Raw genomic sequence first — 23169 nt, 5'->3', positions numbered from 1 at the left:
ATGTTCCTTTTTAAATCACAAGCAACAGCTGAATGGTATATTGTCATGCGATAATGATAGACATGCTGCCAGAATTAAACGTGGCTATTGGGCTGGATATGAATTATCTAAACAACACCCAACTCCAAATTATACAAATTTAGTTACTGGACAATGTCCACGACACTATTGTAGCAAAATGAAAACATTACAACAGAATTTTCTACCTAATATAACTAACATTACAATTTTAGATGATCTTGTTTGCTCACCTTTTAATCGAACTGGAACACTCTGTGGGAGATGTTTAGAAGGCTTTGCTGTGGCAGTTAATTCACCATATTATGACTGTGTTAACTATTCAAGTTGGCTCAGCAAACATGGCTGGATATTTTTAATTGCAACTGAATATCTCCCTTCCACAGCATTATTTGGCGTTCTTTTGTTTTTTGATGTTGATCTTAATTCAGGAACTATTAGCTCAATTATCTTATATTTTCAGGTGTTTGATTCATTAAATATATATTCTGATGATGATATTGATCAATTAGGACGTAGCAATACTGTGCTTAAAGGCATTAGTTTCCTTTCCAATATATGGAATTTGGAATTTTTCGGTAACTTTTTACCACCCTATTGCGTTAGCCCTAATTTTAAAACTATGGATATTCTTTTAATCAAATACATCTCAGGAGGTTATGCATTTCTTTTATTCCTGTTGTTTATATTCTTGTCAAAAATAGTGTATTGTCAGGTTTGTGGTTTGGGTAGAATAGCTCGTCGTCCAGGAATATACTGCACCAGATGCAAATTCAGTATAACTCGACAAGGATCTATTGTTAGAGGATTAGCTACTGTTTGGACACTGGTGATTGCCAAACTGACATTAATATCAGGACTGATGTTGTCACGAGAAGACCTTAAAGGTTCAAAAGCTTCACAACTAGGAGTGCCAGTTGCTTGGTTGCAAGGTAATATGGACTGGGGAGGAGATGAGCATCAAAAGTATGTAATTGTAGCCTTTCTTGTTCTTTTAGTTTTTGTGTTTATTCCTGTTGCTGGTCTTCTGTGCTATCCTCTGATGTCAAAATTTACAGGAATAATTAAGGACAAAACTGGTGTTGATTTGAATTTTTTGGAAAGTCCATTTTTGTTAGTTAAATCTCTGATTGACAGTTTTCAAGCAGACTTTAGACCAAATTATGAATTTTTTGCTGGGTTACTTTGCTGCTACAGATTAGCTATTATCTTTGTGTTTTCTTTCACCATAAGAGAGGAAACATTTTACTATAATACTGTAATTTCAGTGATATTTGTTATTATAACTGCAACTGTTCGACCATACAAGAAACAACGACACAATAATGTTACCATCTTGTGTGTTTCAAACATTGTTCTCATCAATCTCATTAGTATATATCTACTGTATTACAGCGACACAAATCCAGGTAGCCATTACAGCAGCATGCAGAGTCTGTTGGTGTTACAGTTAGTTCTTGTGCTGTTGCCATTTCTGTACTTTATGGTTTTTGCAATATGGAGGTCATGGAACAAATTGAAAGCCTGGTGGAATCATGATCCTGTTGGTACATCAAGTGAATTAGCATCACTTACAGCAAACAATGCACAAGTACAACATGGGTCAGCAATACACAACGACAGTGTTTCTGATAATGATGAAGACTAGTAGTAGCCATATAGTTTGCATATAATGTGGTGCTTCATTATTGCTTGATTTGCTGGAACTTTTTAGTTTGTTCAAAACTTAAATGCATACACAAAACTAGTTACCAAATTTCATGCATTTGATGTTGTTCTACCTTTTCAAAATGTAATGCATAATAATTTAAACAACCCATATCAAATAGCATGCAATGATACCACAACATTTTTGTAATGTTGACAAGCTTAAAATTTAAAGGTTTTGTTGGCTCTGCTGTTTATTAATTAGTAGTGCGGCATTATGCAAAAAATGCATAATTTTTTATGCAATTTTGAAACATTCCACACAAATTGCACACTTTATGACATTTATTTTTTGATATAGTACCTTTACAGATTTGACCTTTGGTGACCTTTACAGTCATTTTTGTATTGAAAATTTATCCATTTTTCCTCTTTCTCTGAAGCATTATTTTACATGGTTGAAACATGCTTTCAAATTAATGGTCTTGCTTAAAGTAACAATTTGGTTTTTATTTGAAGTCAATAGGTGATTTTGTTTCAAAGTTATGACCATTTATATTAGCCATGAAATTATCATACAGTATGATAGTAACTGTATAGTAGGGACCACAAAGGAGTAGGCGTGGCCCACAAAATAATATCATCCAAAAACCAGCCTCAATTTTCCCTGACGACGATGAGGCAGTATTGGTTAGGTAAAACTAACTAAGCCCAAACAAGCTTTCAGATCGACCCGAAACGCTTTCAACAAGTTGCTACAGAATTTAAAAAAATTTTTATTCAACTGAATTTTCTACTGACTGACTAAGTGACTGACTGACTGACTGATGCCTTCAGACAAGCATAACTCGATAATGGCTAAGGCTATGGGCTTGATTTTTTTACTGTTCGACGTCGCTTCGGCCCGACAGGTGCCTTTTGGCATACCGCGGTACGTACAATGCATTCTTCATGGACTTACCAGTGTCCTCCTTTGTGTCCCATTCATCTTTGCTGACAGGGAAAGGTGTCGATTTTGCGCTAGCACATGATGGCTTCCCTTTGAAACGGAAATCGTCTGTATTTTTCATAGTGGCTATTTTGATTGGTATTGCTGTGTAATGGGCTGAACATAGCCGACAGCGAAGCGTAATGGATACTTCACTTTTCAGACGATAATAAATACAATTGGGGCGCGCGACACTATTTCTTTTGGTATTCGTAGATTGTAGAGGTGCAGTTCTTGATTCGAAATGCTGTGTAACAGGTTGAACATAGCTGACAACAAAGCGTAATGGATTCTTCACTTTTCAGACGATAATTAATATAACTGGGGCTCGCGGCACCATTTCAGATGTGGTATGCATGGGTTCACCAGTCATAATAAAATTATTTACAAAAAAATTAACAAACAAGTACACGATAAAAAGTACTGAAACAAGTTGGAGTAGTTTAACATCGTTTAGCACTTTATTTTGATCTTTGATAAATAGTTCTAACTTTAAACAGGCTGTAGGACCAGGTGTCCTACAGACCTTCAGTACTTGTGCTATAAAGCCTTAATAAATAAATAAATAAAATACTGAATAATTATGTATGTTTGTTAACATAATTGTCTCACACTACCACTCTATAAAATATCTGCGTATGTAACATTTGCATGGCTATATTCAAATTCTTTCATTTGCTCATCTGCTAGAGAAAATCAACAAAACCAAATTTTTTTGTAAATTTACTACATCATGGGTCAGTGACTACTAAAGCAATCATTGAACTAACCCAAACTTTGTTAGTGGATTTTCCTTCCTGTACAGTAAGTCCTCCAGTTACTACAAGTCTTGAACAACTGTCACATGCTGCAGCTGAGAAGCATACTTGTAATGGAACAGTTGTTATAGGTATCCATGTCGAAGATGTGTTGAACATGAAGACATCCTTTTTTTCAGTAGTTCTTCCTCCTAATACAATCATGTATTTGTTGTTCATATCAATGGCAGCTAAACCAGCACAAGGAGCATCAGTGAAGTATTGCCACTTCAGTTGGTGATCAGATAGGGTATGCAATGAAGCAGCATAAACTGCTGTAGAGTCATTGTGATCTTGATCGACACCTCCTAATACATAAAGTGTGGTATCTACTATGACTGACTGTGGGGACCAAAGTGGCTTGGGGAGATCATCACATCTGAACCAATGACCGGTAGCATTATCCAGTACTTCAGTAGTATCTATTATGGTCTTACCATCACTGCCGCACCCACCCATCACTATCATCATTGATCGATAGCTAACTGCAGTGGTCATAATTCTTGGTGCTGGCATCTTTGCATGCTTTTTCCATTTGCCATTTTTGAATGCAAGTACCCTTTTAGTGGCTTTGCCATTTCTTTTCTTCCCTCCAACAATAACTAATTTGTTCAACAGGGTAGTCATACCAAATAATGCATGTGGAGTTGCAATAGAGTTTCCCCACTGGTTATCATCAGAGTAGTAGACATCTATGGTGTACACTGCATTAGTTTCACCATTGTCAATGTTACTGCCTCCTCCAACGTAAATTGCTCCATTGTAAGCCACTGCACTGTGTTGTGATCTAGCCACTGGTGCAGATGTCCCCTCCTTCCATTCAATGTTAACAGCTTCATTTAATAGGTTAAGGGTGGTAGGAGTTTCAATAGTTGGTTGTCTTTTAACATCTTCCCCGGAAGCTGATTGCTCCTCTGCATAGATTGATTTTGTCTAAGAATAAAACACATCACAAGCTGCTCTATTATATACAAAACAAACCTGTAATTCTGCTGGTAGTGACAGTTGTTTCAACCATGACAAGGTATTCATTCCATCATAAGTTGCCTTCTTGCTGTAGTCTTCCTTCATTGACTTGATCCTCATAGTCAGGTCTTCTACTTGAGGACGTAACTGTGGATCATTGTCTAAACACGACATAACCAAAGGCTTCAAATCCACATCACTTCCAGTCATTCTATCTATATACTGTTGTCGTCGTGTGACTTCAGTAGACAATACTGGCTTCTTTGTCTTGGGATCAGTGTGTGACCATATTGATGGGGTAGGCCACTGTCGGCTAGTCATGTACAGAATGACTCCACCAAAGGAGAACACATCTAATGGTGGTCCATGTAGTCTCATAACCAATGCCTCTCGGGGAGTAAATATAGCATTTCCTGGAGCTCCAGCTATCGTACTGCTACTCCCTGTTATAAATGCTTTTGCCACACCAAGATCTGTGATTTTTGCTTCAAGTTGATGAGTCACCAGGATGTTGTTAGGGGACAGGTTGCCGTGAACGATTGGTGGATCATGATCATGAAGGTACTTTAGACCAGTGGAAACATCATGCAGTATTGACAACTTGACCAATAAGGGGATATTATCATGTTTCTCTACAAATGTTGTTATACTCTCCTTCATCTTCTCCATCACTATAACCGGTAGTCTGGACTCCTCTCTTGACTGATAGAATAGTCCGTGCAACGATACAATGTTTGGATGCTTTAACGTGCTCCAAAGATTACATTCTCGCAACAAATTGTCCTTTATTTTGGTTGCTTCTGTTTTGGTAGCTAACTCAAGTAGAACACAGGGAATCTCTCTACCGGCACACAACTTTCCGTCATATTCCACTTCATTCACTGCTCCAAATGCCCCTTTACCTAATGTCCGTTCTGTAAACTTTATTCGAGGTTTAGGAATCACTAGATACCGCGTCATTTCAGCAGCTGTTATTGCCGGTGACACCATACTTCAACAACACCAAAGGATTCTACGAAATGGGTGTGGCTATAACTGGTCACGTGAACGTAAAAGAGGAGGACTGGAGTTTGATACGTCGGTGTGAGTATTTTGGTGAGTGCATATAGTCTGCAAAGATACATCTAAGTATGGTTTTCACAATCGTCCTGTTAAATGTTTCGATCGCTTCCCTAATGGCTCAAGCTGTCGATCAAAATATTTCTTAAATAGGTTAATTAATGATTGGAACGCTTTGCCTGCAGTTGTAGTTAACGTAAATTCTGTAAATAATTTTAAATCCTTATTAACTTAGATAATCACTTATTTGATTCGAAATTTACTGTTGTATAATGGTTAATTGTACTGTTGTGTGCAGATCCGGTATACAGGCTGTGCCTTTACCGGTACTTTAATCATAATCATAAGGTAAGTAAGGGGGTTTCCGGACAGCTGGGTATTCCGGACACTTCGTTTTTAATCCGCTACTGAAGGATGGAATAGCGTGGAATAGAAACCAATCAGGCTATGGTTTAAGTACGTAAGTACCCTACTTGTGTACTATAAAATACTAAAGTTTTGTTTTCGATACCTTTAAGGATTGCCGAGATACATCACAATTTGCTTGCGCGTGTAGAATATTTTTGTGTAAAAACATTCACTACTAGCAGGAGATTGAGGGCACCGTTCGTAATTCTAAGTGACCATAGGCAGCACAAATGATCAGTCACACTATTCAGTGAACGGATATATTATTTAGAGATAGTACAACTGGAATCCATGCCCATTACCTGCGACGTACGTGTTCTTAGGCTGGCCCGGGCTGGCTGGCAAGCGCAATCAGGCCACTATTTGGCTATAAGCTTAATATGTTTTTCATCAGCGCCCGCATGCCGCACGTATTTCCCCATTATTTAAGATTTAACCATTATTTCATCTGATTAACCAAAATAAAAGATGAGCAATTCAGTTTTCAAGATTGCTGCACAGTTTGATTGATTGATTGATTGATTTTTAAATTAGCCTCAAGTCAGTCGGCAATGCCATTCTTCCCTGACTGAGGAGGAAACACAAAAATAGCATACATATACACATATAAATTACAACAGCACACACACAATAACTGAACAAAAAATTACAACACACAGTAGCTACCTTGCATTGTATCCAAGAAAATGTGAAAGATTAGACTGCAGTGGTGCTTACTGATCCAGGTCAAGTGGAACTGTGATAACGTGACGAAGGACGACGGGATATATTGCCAAACTGGCTGTGTTGAGTTAAGCTAAGTTAGAAAATTGTCTGTTATGCAGAGAGTATCAGGTCCTGGAGAGTAGAGGTATGAAAATAAGTCTATAGTTAGCTATATTGTGGCAAGTACTGGGAATAATGGGTAATGGTAATGACCTGCCCGCCCGCACTGTACATTTGGAATTTTCTGATGAAAAACACAAATAGTGGCCTCAACACAACCAGCATCCCGGAGAAGCCCCAAGCAAGGATCCGCTGGGCCACACTACTTAACTGTGCTGTTTCAGTGTTAAGGCAAGGACTGATACACATTTCCAGGCAGTAGATCAAATGTTGCATCTTCGAAAGCGCTGTAAGACACTCGCATAGTCCGAGCCAAGGAGTCCGCAACTCTCTTGAAATCTCGTACAGCCTCTTTGAAATCTTGATGAAATCTGAAGTCTCAGTGAAATCTTTAAGAAAATGTTGTTAATTTCCGTACATTTCCAGTTATTTTCTGTATATGTTTGTTGGTTACGCCCCCGCAGCTGGTTGAAAGTGATTTGAAGGCGTGCGCTTTGTGTCCTTTCCAATGCCACACGTACATTTGATCAACTCGAGTAATGAACCAGCTTCAGTTTGCATAATAATAACCTTTATTCTAGAAATGAAAGCTGTTTAGATTAGTTTAGGCCAGGAAAACTTGATTACTTGTTTCTCATCCACAAATGCCGGTAGGAGGTCATTTTTCATTATTCATTGTTAAATAAAATACTCCCAATCAAGCTGTCTGTTACGCCAAAGCCTTTTAAGAACTAGTACTCATGTTTTACCACCGTTTCTGAGGTGCAAATGATATTTGCTGTGCTGTAAAATGATAGCCAGCCTCCTTAGTATCAAAATAAGTGTGCACGTGATTGATAACAGCAATAATGAACTTAGGGATGGTGGGGTAAAAAGGGATGCGGGTGGGGATGAGAAACAATTAATCATGTTTTCCTGGCCTTATTATGCACATATGAAAGTTGGCTTTCATATTAAATATTTGGCTCGTCGAAGAGGGTGTATCCTGTCCCTGAAAGGACACTGAGGTTGCTTTTTTTTTGCAGAAGCATTTCGAGAAGATTATTTTGGTTTTGAATTGTAACAAGAAAATCAACCATTTCTACTTTAGTAGCTATAGCAAGTAGGCGTGGCTCGTGTCTGATAAAACTTAAATTAAAACTGATTTTTCATCTTTGAATTACTCATTGCTATCGTATGTGCTGTAAAATTAGCTGTTGAATAGAAACCTTAACCATTTGATGGTTTTCCCTTCGATTTTCCAAAATATTTAGTTATTTCCAACTGCTTTTGAAATCTGAAATTTTGCCTTAAAATCTTGCAAAAAATCAAAGATTTGAAATCTTGTACAGGATATTTGTGAGTTGCGGACCCTTGGTCCAAGCAAGGTTAGCAGCAGTTCTGCTTCTTAAAAATCGCTGTCACCAACAAAGTAACCAGACAAACAGAATGCTATCGGTCTCTGCTGGGCCATGACACTCTCGATAGAGTGTAGCATTTCCCATGACAATGGCAGGTATGCCTTTTTTTAGTGGTGTCCGGAAACCCCAGCCACATAAATTTTGGCATTTTCTCAAACTGCAAATCTAAACTGCTCTTTCTCCTAGCACCCTATACTTTACCACCCACAATTTATGTCACTGATAGCCTAGTTCATTAGCTACAATTCTGCATTAAGCATTTAGAATTTGTTCATTTCTCTCAAGGAGAAATGAACAAATTCTAATGCATGTGCAAACTTTGTCCGGAAACGCCCGCTCCTACCTTGTTCTCCAGATATTTGCTAAGTAGTTCAACCTCCCTGGCCTGTACCGGTAATAAGATACTGATAACAACCAGGTGGGAAAACCCACCATGCCCGCGCTGGGCTAATTTTTTTTGTACGAGGTTTGTTTTTTTGTCTAGTAGGTTGCCCCGAGCATTCAACTTTAGGGGATGCAAAAAGTACTATTAGTGTTAGGGTTAGGGTTCAGCTTTGGTTTCTTTACACATACTATATAGGTTCTTTCTTCTTTAATAATAGAATACCCTTTATGATTCACATTTATAAGGTAGAAAACATAGTACAGTATGTGGTAGCTGGCAACAATGGTTCAGTGGTTATGCACCATGACTCAAGTGTGGGGGTGTGGGTTGGGGATCCGCTTTAACCCAAGCTTTTTTTTGACCTTTTTTGTTCAAGTTTTTTTTTATTAGTTAAAGTTGGTAAACCTTGTACAAAAAAAAAATTGCCCGTGCTGGTTCAGTACACAGACCCGGTGATATTCAGACAATGGAACACAGTTGCTTCTTATCGCACCGTAGCTATACGCTGGCGCATTCAAAACAACGCCATAACCGTGTAGCTAGAATCATAGATAGTAGACATAATAAGGGGTGTCTATTATCTATGGTAGAATCGTACACTACTTGTCAATCCTCTTATCAATCAGTATTTTTTTGGTTGCTATTTTAACAGGGAGGCAGTATCAGCCGAAGCTGTTTGCAGCTACGCCCTGCACACAACCAAACGTACATATCATACAAACACACACACACATATACAGTAATTACTTATGTACAAACTAACATCACTAAAATGTTCTTTAAATAGGCCTGCATCAAATATGCCAGCATAATAAAAAGCATAATAGGCTAGAGTGCCATGCCAGCATATGTAGACTCCTTGTTTCCTATCACTCTCCCGCATGGTAATTTTAGAGCCACATGCAAATTTATTATTGTATTTGATAGTCGCGTGACCAAAATACTAATAATGGCAGGGAGTTTATCAATCGGTTGTGTGGTTGTGTCATTGGGGTGAAGACTAGTGTCATGGTGTATTATTGGATAGGTGGACTCTGATGTGAGTTTCTGATGTTATTTATATAGTGCATGGCATCCAGCCTGATGCTAGCAGTGAATCTAGTAGCCATTGGTAAACTTTAGATGCACATATTCATCATTGACTGCTTCTAGCTGATCTCTCTACAGGGTGACTTGTTTCTAGGTGAACTCTCTACAGGGTGACTTGTATGTAGCTGAATTGTCTATCAGATTAACTGTTTGTAGCTGAATTCCCTATAGAATAACTTGCAATGTAATATAATTCTATAATGGAGTAAGTTATAAACATAGCTGAATGCTCTATTAGGGTGACTGTTCTATTAGAGTATCTCTACATGTAGTTGCCTTTCGAATCATAACTCAGTGGTTTGTAATCCGATTCTTCTGTACTACTGCAAGGACTTTCTATGATGATTATTCCAGCTATATACGGATTTTCAGCTCATTGCTCTAAGCGGTTTGCCTGGTAGGCGTGAAAACTAATAGTTTTTTTATTTGTAAAAATTGACTGTGTGATTGTGACACAGGTTGGGTTTTTTGTCATATCTCCATGGTCTTTACCTCGATTCCTTTCAAACCACAAAAAGACACTCCTATGATGATTACTCCATCTACATATCAATTTTAATCTCAGTCCTCCAAGAGGTTTACCCTGTAGGCGTGACAGGCCTTTATTATTATTAGTTATAATTAGCAAAGCCCTGCAAGGGTAACACGCTAATGTACAAATACACAATTATAAATTTAATAGTAAAGTAAATCCTTCTAATTCTCTCGATTCCCTTCATCTATCCTCTCTACCTTCGTGTCAAACTCGGCCATAATGCCGAAGAAACGTGACAGATCGACTGGTATTTCCACTCCACCAACCAAGAAAACTAAAGAAGGGGTCACTCAGGCGGAAACCGAGTCGTGTATTTCTTGTGACCAATCGACTGAAGATAACGGTTTGCTATATGAATTTTGCTACCATTGGGAACACAGTCGATGTGCTGGCATCTCTGACGAAGCGTATGACATCCTCAGCGACTCGTCGCCCAATATCATGTTCTTCTGTACCACTTGTCGACCGAAAGTCACTGGAGCTCTAAAATTTTTTAACAAAATGCAAGACAAACAAAATGCTTTGGAAGCTAAAATTGCCAAGATTGAAGACAACCTTCGTAAACAAACTTCATTTGTGAAGAGACTAGAAAATGTTGAAGCTAAGGTGACTTCTGGTACTGAACGGTCCAACCAAGTCCTCAAGCCAAGCCGACCAATTGCACCAACCAAAAATGCTGCCGCCAACCCTGCTGCAACCTTTAAAAATAATAATCAACTATCTATCCCTAAACCAGCTTCATCACTTGACAAGAAATTCAATGTTGTTGTTTATGGCCTAAAGGAATCACCAGCAAACACTAGTAAGCACGACCGGACGAAGCATGACCTTGACTGTTTGATGAAAGTTTTCTCTGACCTCAAGCTATCTATTACACCTGAATCAATGAAGGACTTCCACAGACTCGGAAAATATGATCAAAGCAATACTCGCCCCCGCCCCATTCTTGTCAAATTCCTGAGAGCCTTTGAAGCTACCCTTGTTCTATCATGTAAAAGTTCTTTGTCATCTGGTATAGCAATCAAACCTGATATGTCAGCTGAGGAGCGTAAAATCGAAAGTATCCTACTAAAAGAGAGACGAGGCCTCATTGATAGTGGCACCGAGAGCAAGCACATCAAAATTCGTGGGAATGGTCTGTACATCAATCATAAGCTCTATGCAGCAGTGCAAAACTCTCAACTCTGCTTACTATCTGCAAGCCTCCAACCTGTGACCAATGTTTCAAACACTGCCACATCCAATGCCCCAAATGCTTCCACCAACTCCTCAGTCTCCACTCCATCCCTTATGGAAGAGTCAAATTGACTAGACTTCAGTGCCTGTTTGTGGAACGCACGTAGTCTAGTAAACAAGTTAACTAATCTGTCAAGCTTTGTCCTCTCGCATGATTTTCAAATTATTGCAATCACCGAAACCTGGTTGTCAAATTTTATCTACGACAATGAAATTTTACCCCCTTCCTTCTCAATCTACCGTCATGATTGTAAAACCAGAGGTGGAGGTATACTGATAGCAATTAAACAGACGATCCCCAGTAGAATTATTAGCATCCCTGATGAAGTTGAAGCCCTTACTGTCCAGCTAATGTTGTATGAACCTATTAACCTGTGTCTTATTTATAACCCACCTAACTGCTCTGAAGTATACAAGCAGGATCTCTTGTCCTATTTAGAGACTACAATGCAATCCTTAGTAAAGACCTATATACTTGGTGACTTCAACTCCCCAGACATTGATTGGGCCACTCTGTCTAGTAACTGCAATTTTTCTTCAAGCTTATGTGATCTTTCATTCCAATATGATTTCTCTCAAGTTATTGACAGTCCAACCCATATTCATGGCAATACCCTTGACTTAATCTTCACTAATTCACCCGACTCAGTCACAGACATTGTTATATCTTATGATCTAAATCCGGTAACAAAGTCTGACCATTACTTAATCAGCTTCAAATTCCAGCTATCAACTACCCAGCACAGTATCACCTCTGAACCAATCTACATTTTTGACTAGACTACGATGGCCTGACTAACTTTCTGTGCAATATTGATTTTTCTAGTTGTTTCCAGTCTAACAATGTTGAATTTATCTGGTTATATATAAAATCCTCCTTATGCAATGCCATGGCAAAATTTATTCCAAAGATTAAGCTCAATTCTACTCATCAGCCCAAATATTTCACTCCAGCAATCAGACATCAGATTAACTGTATCAGGTCTCTTAAACAAAGACTTCGCAGATCTCCCTCCTCCAGTATCAGGAATCGTTTACACACTGCTGAACAGTCACTGTCTGATGAAATCCATAAAGCCAGGTCAGAGTTTGAAAGAAAGTTAATAATTAACTTTGCACCAAATAATAACTCCATGGTCTACAAATATATAAGAAGTGTCAAAAAATCCAGCTCTATACCATCCTCTGTCCTTTACAACGGTGCTCCTGCCACTGACAGTGCTGATAAAGCCTCTCTTTTTAATGAATATTTCTTCTCTGTGTTTACCTCCTCAGACTTCATACTCCCACCCTACCCTGACAAAATTGACCCATCTGTCAGATGTCATTTAGTATCAATCCAAATATCTGAACAGGAAGTATATGAAGCACTCGTCTCACTCCATACTGACAATGCCACTGGTATTGATGGTATTGGCCCAAGGATTCTCAAACAATATGCTAACATTCTTGCTAAGCCATTGCACCATTTGTTTACAATCAGTTTAAATAGTTGCTCCATACCTTATGAATGGCGCATACACACGATTGTTCCTGTACATAAATCTGGTGACAAGACTCAAGTTACTAACTATCATCCAATTTCTCTACTCTGTATAACATCTAAGGTATTAGAACAACTAGTTTACAACAAAACCATTTCTTACATTTCAAGTTTTCTCTCACCTCAGCAATTTGGCTTCTTAAAAAATCGATCCACAGTGCAACAGTTGCTTCTCATGTTGAACACCATACATAGTACTAATGACCAAACTGATGTAGTCTATCTTGACTTCAAAAAGGCTTTTGACAGTGTCCCCCACAAGGAACTGTTATTCAAACTTCGATCACTTGGAATTTCTGGCAAGCTTTGGTCATGGTTTGAATCATACCTACTTAATCGTTATCAGTGTGTGAAGATTAACAACTCTTTGTCTCACCTTCTCCCAGTTCTATCCGGAATCCCACAGGGAAGTATACTTGGCCCACTTCTATTTCTCATATATGTTAATGATATTCCGGACATCATTAAATTTTGTCTATTGTTTCTATTTGCAGACGACACCAAATGCATCAAAACTATCTCCTCACCACTAGATTCACTTAAACTTCAAGAAGACTTAAATAATTTAAACTTTTGGCGTACCCACTGGAATCTTCTATTCGGTCTATCAAAAATCTTTCTGCTATCTTTTAAAAGGAAATCTCCAACATCTTACAATATCGGCACCTCCCAGATTTCTTGTGTTGATACATACAAAGATCTAGGAATTATGTTATCAAGCGACCTGTCATGGGATGCTCACTATATAACCACATTATCTCCAAATCCTATCAGGTACTTGGACTTCTAAGAAGATCTTTCTCCCTACAAAATTATGTCCAAGCCAAATCTCGACTATATACCTCTCTTGTTAGATCCCAGTTTTTCTACTGCTCGGTCATCTGGAAACCCCACCTAATTAAGCACATTCAGCAACTCGAACATGTTCAGAGGCGTGCAACTAAATACATTCTAAATGATTACTCTACTGACTACAAGTCTCGTCTTATTAATCTCCATATGCTACCCCTGATGTACATTCTTGATGTAAATGATGTGATGTTCTTTCTTAAAAATCTCCACAACCCCCACAATGGATTTGACATCAATAGTTTCATTAAATTTGCAACTGGTCACACACGTCTAGCTTCTGGAAACAAGCTACTCCAAACAAGATCACCTGACAATTCCACTAGTAACTTTTATTTTAACCGGCTTCCTTGCATCTGGAATGCCCTTCCCGTTATCAACTACCAGGACAACCCACTCAAGATAAAGGCCAAACTTTTAGATTATCTGTGGAATCATTTCACTGCCAATTTCACCTCCAACAACACATGCTCTTTTTCATTTCTATGTCCATGCTCAAAGTGTTCAAAGATCCCTCACCAACCTAACTTCAACTCCCTTTAACTGTTAATTTCCCCCCCTTTTAAGTAATCTTAGACTAGTAAGTAAACTTTGTAGCTAATCACTCTACAATTTAGCTTCCGGCCACTGACACAGGATGTCAGTGGACCATCAGTGTGTTGCCATATGTCCCAATTCTATCATACCAACATCTGCAACTTGTATGTATGTAGGTATATGTACACTGTAAAGTTAATTATTATTATTACTATAAATAGAGATTCTTTAAATTGTTCAAGAGTCAAGCCAGTGATATTGCCAATAGGGAGATTGTTCCATTGGGGGATGAAAAAGGAATAACGATATATGTCAGTGGATACTAGATAGTGGTGACACTTAAGATGGTGCCTTCGACCTTATTTTACGCAAATAATCGGTCATAACTCTGTGAATGTTCATCGGATTCCTACCAAAGTTGGTACTGAGATCCACCTTAATGAGCCCTTTAAGTGTGCCAAATTTCAGCTCGTTTGGAGCATGTATTCGTGTTTTATGGCGGATTTTGTGAAGTATGCGAAATGAAGAAGAAAACAAAGAAATACCGTAAGTATATTAACAGGAAGAAAGAAAATGCAATTTTCACGTCTATGTAGCTCTGTGATCCCTTATCCGATTGGAACCAAATTTACTAGAGAAGTGTCAGCCAGTTAGGGGAGTCTACATACCAAATTTGAAGAAATTGCTCCAGCCATTTCTGAGATACGAACAAGCAAAATTTTGTTTTAATATACTTACGGTGTGGCGCGCCAGCTTCTTGGGCTGCACGCCACATATCGTGTGTCTTGATAATAACAAGTAACTATCCCAAGCTTTCTCTATCTATTACAATTAATACTAATGTTATATATTAGCTACAAACAAAGATAAAAATGGCTGGTCCAAACCAAGAATGGAGATGCCCCTTGTGCACAGCCAGGTAAATAGAAGAGCGGAAACACAAAACAGCCGAGTGCATTAAGGAAAGGTAGAGGCCATAAAGCCAGCAGAAGGAATGTTAATTGAAAGAACATTGACAAAAAGCATGTCACTGAAAGGGTAATGAACAGACACTGAATGAAAAAAATCTATGTATTGGGGATTCGAACCCTTAAGTTCGTTGTCATGCATGACCACTGTACCACAGTGCTGCTAGCTACCCATCTCCCGTAGTTTCTACCTTATAAAAGTGAAATGAAGAAACCTCTATATATTATATAGTAACAAAGGTGAAGAATAAACCAAGGCTAAATCTGACTCTAACACTTAATATTAAACCTATAGGAGTGCTCTTCCTAATCCTAGAAGTGCTATTCATAATCCTATACAGAAGTACTTTTTCCTAATCATTGTCATTCCTCCTCTACCCCCCATTTTTATTGCTTTTTAATGAGGGCTTATGGTCTGGGGGCAACTTGTACCCTCAGCCAGGAAAAGTATGCAGACAACTTACATTTACAATTAAATATTTATAGGCTAAGTTATTATGTACTTTACAATTTGTATATGTATTTGACTATAATTTGATAAAATTACTTGATTAAAAAAATTACATAAATACTTATTTTTTACAACTTAGAGAAAAGAGAAAAAAAAGCTAATCTTAAGGGCGCTGTTCCTATTCCCAGGGGTGCTGTTCCTAATCCTAGGGTTGCTGTTCCTAATCCTAGAGGTACTGTTAATAATTCTACAAGCGTGTTTCTTAACCATAGGGAGGAACCATAGGGAGAAATTCCTAATGTTTATACAACAAATGATCAGAAGCTGGTAAAATACCATCCTAGCTTAACAACTGGTGCCAGCTATATATCTACTTCATTAAGGAAAATCCAATATGGCATTGAAGCCAGCAAAGCATGTGACTGTAGCTAGAAGTTCCCCTGGTGGGTGGTAATGTATGAAGCCCACCTCTTAAGGACAACAGCAGCAGTTGGTCCACAGCCACCAGTAGCTGAATCAAACAGCGCTACAACAAGACAGGCTCTCCCCAGTCAATGGTTGAAGGCCAAGTTCAACATAAGCATCATCCTTTAGCAAATGAGTAATAGTCACAAATTTTATTGTGGCAGACAAATAAGAACCTTCCCGAGAATAACTTAAGGTATGTACAACAGTAAAGGAGACACCACACACACACACACACATAGGAAGCTGGCAGTAGAGCAGACACCCAGCCACATTGCAGGCAGAGGGCATTGTAAAAATTTCCATTAGATGAAACTTGTGGTCTCTCAGAGGTAAAGCATGCAGACAACAAAGTGGAGGCACCAGGCTCATGAGCAATATTAATTGGGTGGCTCAACATGCAAATTCTTGTAATTTGGTTAGATGGTCAAGCCGCTGCTGAAGATTAAGTGAGCACAGTTTAGCCTTTGCAGAGTGTTGTGAGTCCATAACCTTGCAGGTATAACAACTAGGTCAAGGTAGGGATAAACATGATACATATGGACAGCTCTCTCTAAAGGGATCAACAGGTCAACAGTTTGGAAAAGATAATACCACTTGCTGGAAAAGAGCACTGTATGCACCGTAAGGGTGTTGAGAGAAACAAATTTAGAAAGTTCTTTTACCTCAGGCAGGAGTGCAGGAGCAGTTTTATAAAATTTGCTGACTGGTCTTGCAGGTATAACAACTAGGTCAAGGCAGGGATGTAAATATGATGCATATGGACAGCTCTCTCTAAAGGGATCAACAGATCAGTGAGGGTGTTGAGAGAAGCAAATCTAGAAAGTTCTTTTACCTCAGGCAGGGGGGCAGGAGCAGTTTTAGAAAATTTGCTGACTGGTTTTCAGCTCTAAGATAGATATGTTATCAGGGGTAGGGTCCATACTGAGAAATAGAGTGATAACTTTTACATCACAAAATTATGTTAAAATGCATAACCACAACTTCTGTGGGGCAAATTCAATGGCGGGGTTCCTAAAACTCAGATTCTGGTGATTCATTCCACATAAAACTTACACAAGACATAGAACAGAAGTTGGGAAAGACGATGACAAACATTATTTGGGCATCAGACCAAAGTTACAAGGATAAAATGGCTGTTTTGGGGCTCAACTAATCGAGAAGGTGATTATCACCAAACAACATTTCAGTAAGAAAGAATGAACAATAATAAACTATTGTACATTGATTTGTTGATATAAACATTGCTTCTATCGTACTTTTCAAAGTGTCAAAATCCTTGTGCTCATGCAATTTTGTTAATTATCAGCCGTAACTGAGGTTACAGCTGATCAAATTATCCTGCACTATGGCAGGTTAATTTGATCCGTCCTGGGGATCAAATTAATCTGCCGGTTACTTTGATCTCCAGGATGGATCAAGTTAACATGTACTACTTTATACTACTCTCTTACTTGCTCCTGATAATGTGGTCACATTTATAAATACAATTTCAACAAACCTGAGACAAAGTAAACTTGTGTTCTATTAATATGTATACATTTTGTGTCCCTTGGAAGTGATTATGTAACTACTGTGACATCAGGTGTTACTGCTCTATTATATGTAAGCCTATTATAGTGTAATTAACATGGTTAAAATCATCCCTACATTGAATTTTACCATTCCAGGTCTATACAGAAAGATTGTTGCCTTATTAAGCAGTTGCAGAAGCTTTACCATCTAAAACAGTGTTTATTTTAGAGGTGTTTAACACACTTCACAGTAAGCACAGCCGGGAGGACCAATTTTTTCTTTAGTAAAAACAATCAAGCTAAATATTTCCACCACTAAGCACAACTGTAGCTAATGTAAATTATGTTCTCAGTCAAAACATAGTATGACTGCAATGAGCTGTGCTGTTCCACTCTTGTATTTTGCTGAAGAACGCGGTTGAATCCAGGGGACACACTGACACATGCGCTGTGTTTCTAATTAGAGCCTAGCAAAAGTTTTTTGGTACCCACAAATGTCAATTGGCTGGTCAGATATTGTAGTGACCCAAAAAAATATCAGTTTAAATTAAAAAACTTAGCTGCTAACTTATTTAAATTAGTCTGATATCAATACTCATTTTAAAATTGCATTCTCTAATGAACGTTCTATTAGAATAGCTATTAGAATACATCTCTGGCTGCTCTATTAGAGTATCTCGATCTTTATCCTTAGGCCTTGTTCTCCTTATACAGACATTTTTGTAAAGGAATTGATGTAGGTTTCTTAATACACTGATCCTGCCCTGTTCCCATTTATTTTATTCTATACATTTGTGCTGCCAAACTAACTGGAAACCCACAAGTTAAAATTCAGAGGGGGTTTCCGGAATCCCAGGAGAAACCCCCTAATTACACCCCTGTTTATTACACTGCTTAAAGGTTCTTAGTTTACTAATTTGTTAAACTGCTTTACTGTAGTTGTACCCAGTTATACTGATAGTGAAATACCAGTAACTTTTAGTATTATACATGTTGTTTCCTAAGTTTTAAACTCAGTAAAACGTCAGTAAATGCGGGTTTACTGAAAAGCTACTAAAAGAGTAAACTATTACCTGTTCCGTGTACTGGGGATATACCACTCTAGTAAACTAAGAAAGTGTTAATGATTTGCGGGAAGCAATAAAACCCGGAATACGGAATAACGGAACAGCAGAATAAGCGAAAATTACATTCTTAATATTTTACTACTATATATACAGTCTATAGCATTTATACAATACTCACCTCGTAGTAATTCCACAGAGAATCACTAAGGCGATCCTCAGGGTGATCTTTAAATAGAACTAACACAAAACTAACCACTCTAGAATAATCTAACTGAGCTAAAATACTTTCTAATACACTTTACTACAAAATCGCTACAACACTATAAGTTCTTTCTGCTACAGCTACTTATACCAGCCATCACACACGAGTAACTGCCCGAATTTATTAGAATCAAGCTGCACAAAGTGATGTCAGCTAAATACAGCACTTAACCTTTTGAATTTACATTAAGCTTGTTTGGCGATGGATAACTAACAGGTTAGACAAAGTAGAGAAGACTTCTTAGGATGGAATGTTGTCACTAATAAATTCGGGCAGTTACTCGTGTGTGATGGCTGGTATAAGCAGCTGTAGCAGAAAGAACTTATAGTGTTGTAGCGATTTTGTAGTAAAGTGTATTAGAAAGTATTTTAGCTCAGTTAGATTATTCTAGAGTGGTTAGTTTTGTGCTAGTTCTATTTAAAGATCGCCCTGAGGATCGCCTTAGTGATTCTCTGTGGAATTGCTACGAGGTGAGTATTGTATAAATGCTATAGACTGTATATATAGTAGTAAAATATTAAGAATGTAATTTTCGCTTATTCTGTTATTCCGCTGTTCCGTTATTCCGTATTCCGGGTTTTATTGCTTCCCAATGATTTGCTGCAGTTACAATAGGTAGGGGCGGAGGAAGTAGTTGATATGAGGGGGGGCTGGGCTGACCCAGACTTAGTCTCTGGTTTGGTATGGTGACACCAAAAACAAAAAAAAGGTCGCAACCAGCTGACAATAGCTGCCCACCTCACCAGCTACGCATTCATAGTTGATAAACTACATTAAAATCCTTCCATAGCTCGCTACACACTGCTCTAATACTGTGACTGCTTTATTAGAGTGACTACTCTATTAGAGTATCTCAATCTTTATCGCGGTTTTCAGCCCCATTCCAAGAAGGATAACTTTGGTGTGGTATCATTCTGAGGGGGGGCTTTAGACCCCTAGCCTCCCCCCCTCCTCCCTTTCCGCTGCCTATGACAATAGGTATATGTACATGTATACAGATGTAAAAAGGATTAGTTGCGCATTGCAGTTGGTATGCTAGCAAGCCTGGTATAGCCTACGAGCAATCAGAATTAATCAAAGGTATATAAGGAAGGCGTGGGAATTAAATTACATCTGAAACAATGATGCTCTACATAAAACGTGTTCACCACACTATTTGAGAAAGTTTGATCACAAAATGTAGCTCTCAAAACATCAATGGAAAATGGCAATTCCCAGAGGTGGGAAAACATTTCACAAATATGGCTGTTAAAGTAAAAGTGATCAGAGAAGAACATGGGAGGTTTTGTATGTAGTTACCTCAGTATCTCAAAAAAATCACACATTTACAATTTTTGTTGTATCAAATGGAACAATGTAGCATTGAAGCACATGTGTTGTTATGTTTTTATTTATTTATTAAGGCTTTACAGCACAAGTGCTGATGTAATGTAATTGTGTAAAGTATGGAAAGTTTTTGAAGTCAAAGAACAAATTAATGATTATACTGGGTGTGCATGCTTGCACATAAATCAGCATTACATATAAGAAGGCAGACAAACTGATATATGTAGACATTAATGTTGTAATTGATGTGTGCATCACAATTTACATGCAATGCATGCTATGTTTTATATTTGCTTTGATAGGCTATGAAACATCTTCAAGTGTATATCATTCTTATTGCTTTATTTGCACTACCATGTTTGTGTGCTACTGATGTTGCAGTGAACGAAAAGACTGGAATAGACAATTTCTCATGTTTAATGGGCAAAGTTCCCTGTGCTACATTTGATTTTGTGTTTTCTAGTTTGCCTGACTGTCATGGTCATCCACTTAATGTTACCATCACTGATGGTACTTTCAAGTTCACTCTTAATTCAACAGTCACAAGTAGTTTGTTTAAGAATTGTCCTTCAGTTAGTATCACAGGTAGTGGAGCTGGCAATACAAGTGTGATGGGTAGTACAGGATTTGCCTTTCATAGTTTGCAGTCAGCAGCAGATTTTGTTAACACAAATGGGGCATGTCCTCCAGGCTTTTACCTGACAAAAAGTAACAATTGTGAATGTTCATTTTCAAATGATGATCAGCGTCTTGATGGTATTATGTCGTGTGATAGTGAAACATTTACTGCAAAGATTAAACTTGGCTATTGGGCTGGATATCTGTTATCTGAACAGCACCCAACTCCAAATTACACAAATTTAGTTACTGCAAAATGCCCACGACATTATTGTAGCAAAAAATCAAAAACAGTAAGACAGCAAAATCTACCCAACACAACTAACAACTCCGTGGCAGCTTTGGATCACTTGCTTTGCTCTCCTTTTAATCGGACCGGAACACTTTGTGGAAGATGTATAAAAGGATATGCTGTGGCAATCAATTCACAATATTATGACTGTGTTAATTGTACAAACTGGCTTAGTAAACATGGCTGGTTAATACTCATTCTGACTGAATATGTTCCTTCTACAATATTGTTTAGTATTATTCTGTTTTTTGATATCAACCTTCACTCAGGTACCATAAGTTCTATTGTTCTTTATTTTCAAATATTTAATTCATTAAACATATATTCTGACAATGATATTGATAATTTGGAAGGTAGCGATGGACTCCTTAAAGGCATCCATTTTTTTTACAATATATGGAATTTGGAATATCTTGGTATCTTTTTACCATCTTATTGTATTAACCACAATTTTAACACTATGGATGTTTTATTGGTTAAATACTCTTCAGCATTTTATGCAATAATACTCTTTTCATTGTTTGAACTAAAGTTTTGTGGTTTGGAAAAGAAGGCCCGTTTTCTGAGAGAACGCTGTACAAGATTGAAGCTTCGTGTAACCCGAGGAGGATCTACAATAAGAGGGCTAGCTACTGTTTGGACCCTGATAATAGCCAAGCTTGCATTTATATCAGGACTGATACTTTCCCAAGAAATTCTTAATGGATCAGAAGCTTCAAAATTAGCTCTGCCAGTTGCATGGCTGCAAGGTAACCTGAAATGGGGCGGAAGCCAGCACATGATGTATGTAGGTGCAGCTATAGCTGTCCTTACAATATTTGTATTTGTCCCTGTTACTGGACTATTGTGCTACCCACTGGTACCACAGATTACTGGAACAATTCGAGTAAAGTTTGATGTTGACTTTCGCAAATATAAAACTTATAAATTTATAACAGACTGCTTGGAAAAACCGTTCTTAAACATTAAGGTTAAAACACTGATTGATTGTTTTCAGGCAGGTTGTAAACCAAGATGTGAGTACTATGCTGCACTACTTTATTGCTACCGATTAGCTATCATCTTTGTCTTTTCTGCCACTATAAGAGTGAGGACATTTTTCTATAATGCTGTAATTTCAGTGATATTTGTTATTATTACTGCAACTGTTCAGCCATACAAGAAACGACGAGACAATATTGTTACCATCTTATGTATTTCCAATATTGTTCTTATTAATCTCGCCAGTATATATCTTTTGTATTACAGTCAAGCTGTTACAGATGAGAACTACAACAAGCAACCCCTCTTGATTCTACAGTTAATTCTTGTGCTGTTGCCATTTGGGTACTTTGTGTTATTTGCAATTTCAAGGTCATGGAAGAAGCTAAAAGCTTGCTGGAGGCACGAGCGTATTCCTACAAATGAATTACCTCACATTGCATCAGAGGAAACTCCACTTGTTCCAAACAGGAATGATGATAGTGATAATTCATCCTATGAGAACTAGTAGTAGGAGTCACATGATTTAGATACTGTTATCATTGTTATATTTGTATGCCAGTATATAGTAGCAAGAGTTCATAATATAGTAATGGGAGAGAGTGTCCAACTGTCAATATACCCTGTACAAACACACTGTGTTCTGTTTCTCTTTGATTAAATCAATACCTGTACTGGTGATAGAGAACTGTTGATTAGTGTTAATTGGTGCTGATAAGGTCAAGTCTTTATTCTTTGAACAGAGTCAGGTGTAACTTAACACAGTGTGTTCTGTGGAAGTATTTCAGTTAGACACTCTCCCCCCACTACTATATTATGAACTCTTGATAGTAGCTATACATGTTTCTGTAATTACATAAAATCAGATATACATGCATAGTTCAGTACAACTTTAAAATAACCATGATTTTATTTTGATGTTGTGCATGGCTCTTTTATTGTA

The 23169-nt window shown here is 37.9% G+C and overlaps 2 protein-coding genes across 7 annotated transcripts; one reads left to right on the top strand and one right to left on the bottom strand.

Annotated features, from left to right (window-relative positions):
• The first annotated feature begins 895 nt into the window (after positions 1 to 895).
• LOC136262291 (uncharacterized) lies at positions 896 to 22843 on the top strand. Of its 6 annotated transcripts, none has more exons than XM_066056515.1 (2): positions 896 to 984; positions 20638 to 22843. In XM_066056515.1, the coding sequence occupies exon 2, from the start codon at positions 20641 to 20643 to the stop codon at positions 22732 to 22734; it is 2094 nt and encodes a 697-aa protein (XP_065912587.1). In that variant the 5' UTR covers positions 896 to 984; positions 20638 to 20640; the 3' UTR covers positions 22735 to 22843. The 6 variants fall into 6 exon arrangements, with proteins under 6 accessions (XP_065912587.1, XP_065912584.1, XP_065912582.1 ...); XM_066056512.1 differs by lacking the exon at positions 896 to 984 and adding an exon at positions 5428 to 5511; XM_066056510.1 differs by lacking the exon at positions 896 to 984 and adding an exon at positions 5840 to 5931.
• Positions 1286 to 5461, bottom strand: LOC136262292 (uncharacterized). The gene is made up of 3 exons (XM_066056517.1): positions 4432 to 5461; positions 3424 to 4383; positions 1286 to 1559 (listed from the first exon to the last, which is right to left on the bottom strand). The coding sequence occupies exons 1-3, from the start codon at positions 5404 to 5406 to the stop codon at positions 1500 to 1502; spliced, it is 1995 nt and encodes a 664-aa protein (XP_065912589.1). The 5' UTR covers positions 5407 to 5461; the 3' UTR covers positions 1286 to 1499.
• Positions 22844 to 23169: the final 326 nt, after the last annotated feature.

This window comes from Dysidea avara, chromosome 7 (assembly GCF_963678975.1).
Source record: "Dysidea avara chromosome 7, odDysAvar1.4, whole genome shotgun sequence".
NCBI classification, from domain to species: Eukaryota; Metazoa; Porifera; class Demospongiae; order Dictyoceratida; family Dysideidae; genus Dysidea; species Dysidea avara.
Note: the sequence above shows the minus strand (reverse complement) of the source record. Positions and strands in the feature narration are given on the sequence as shown.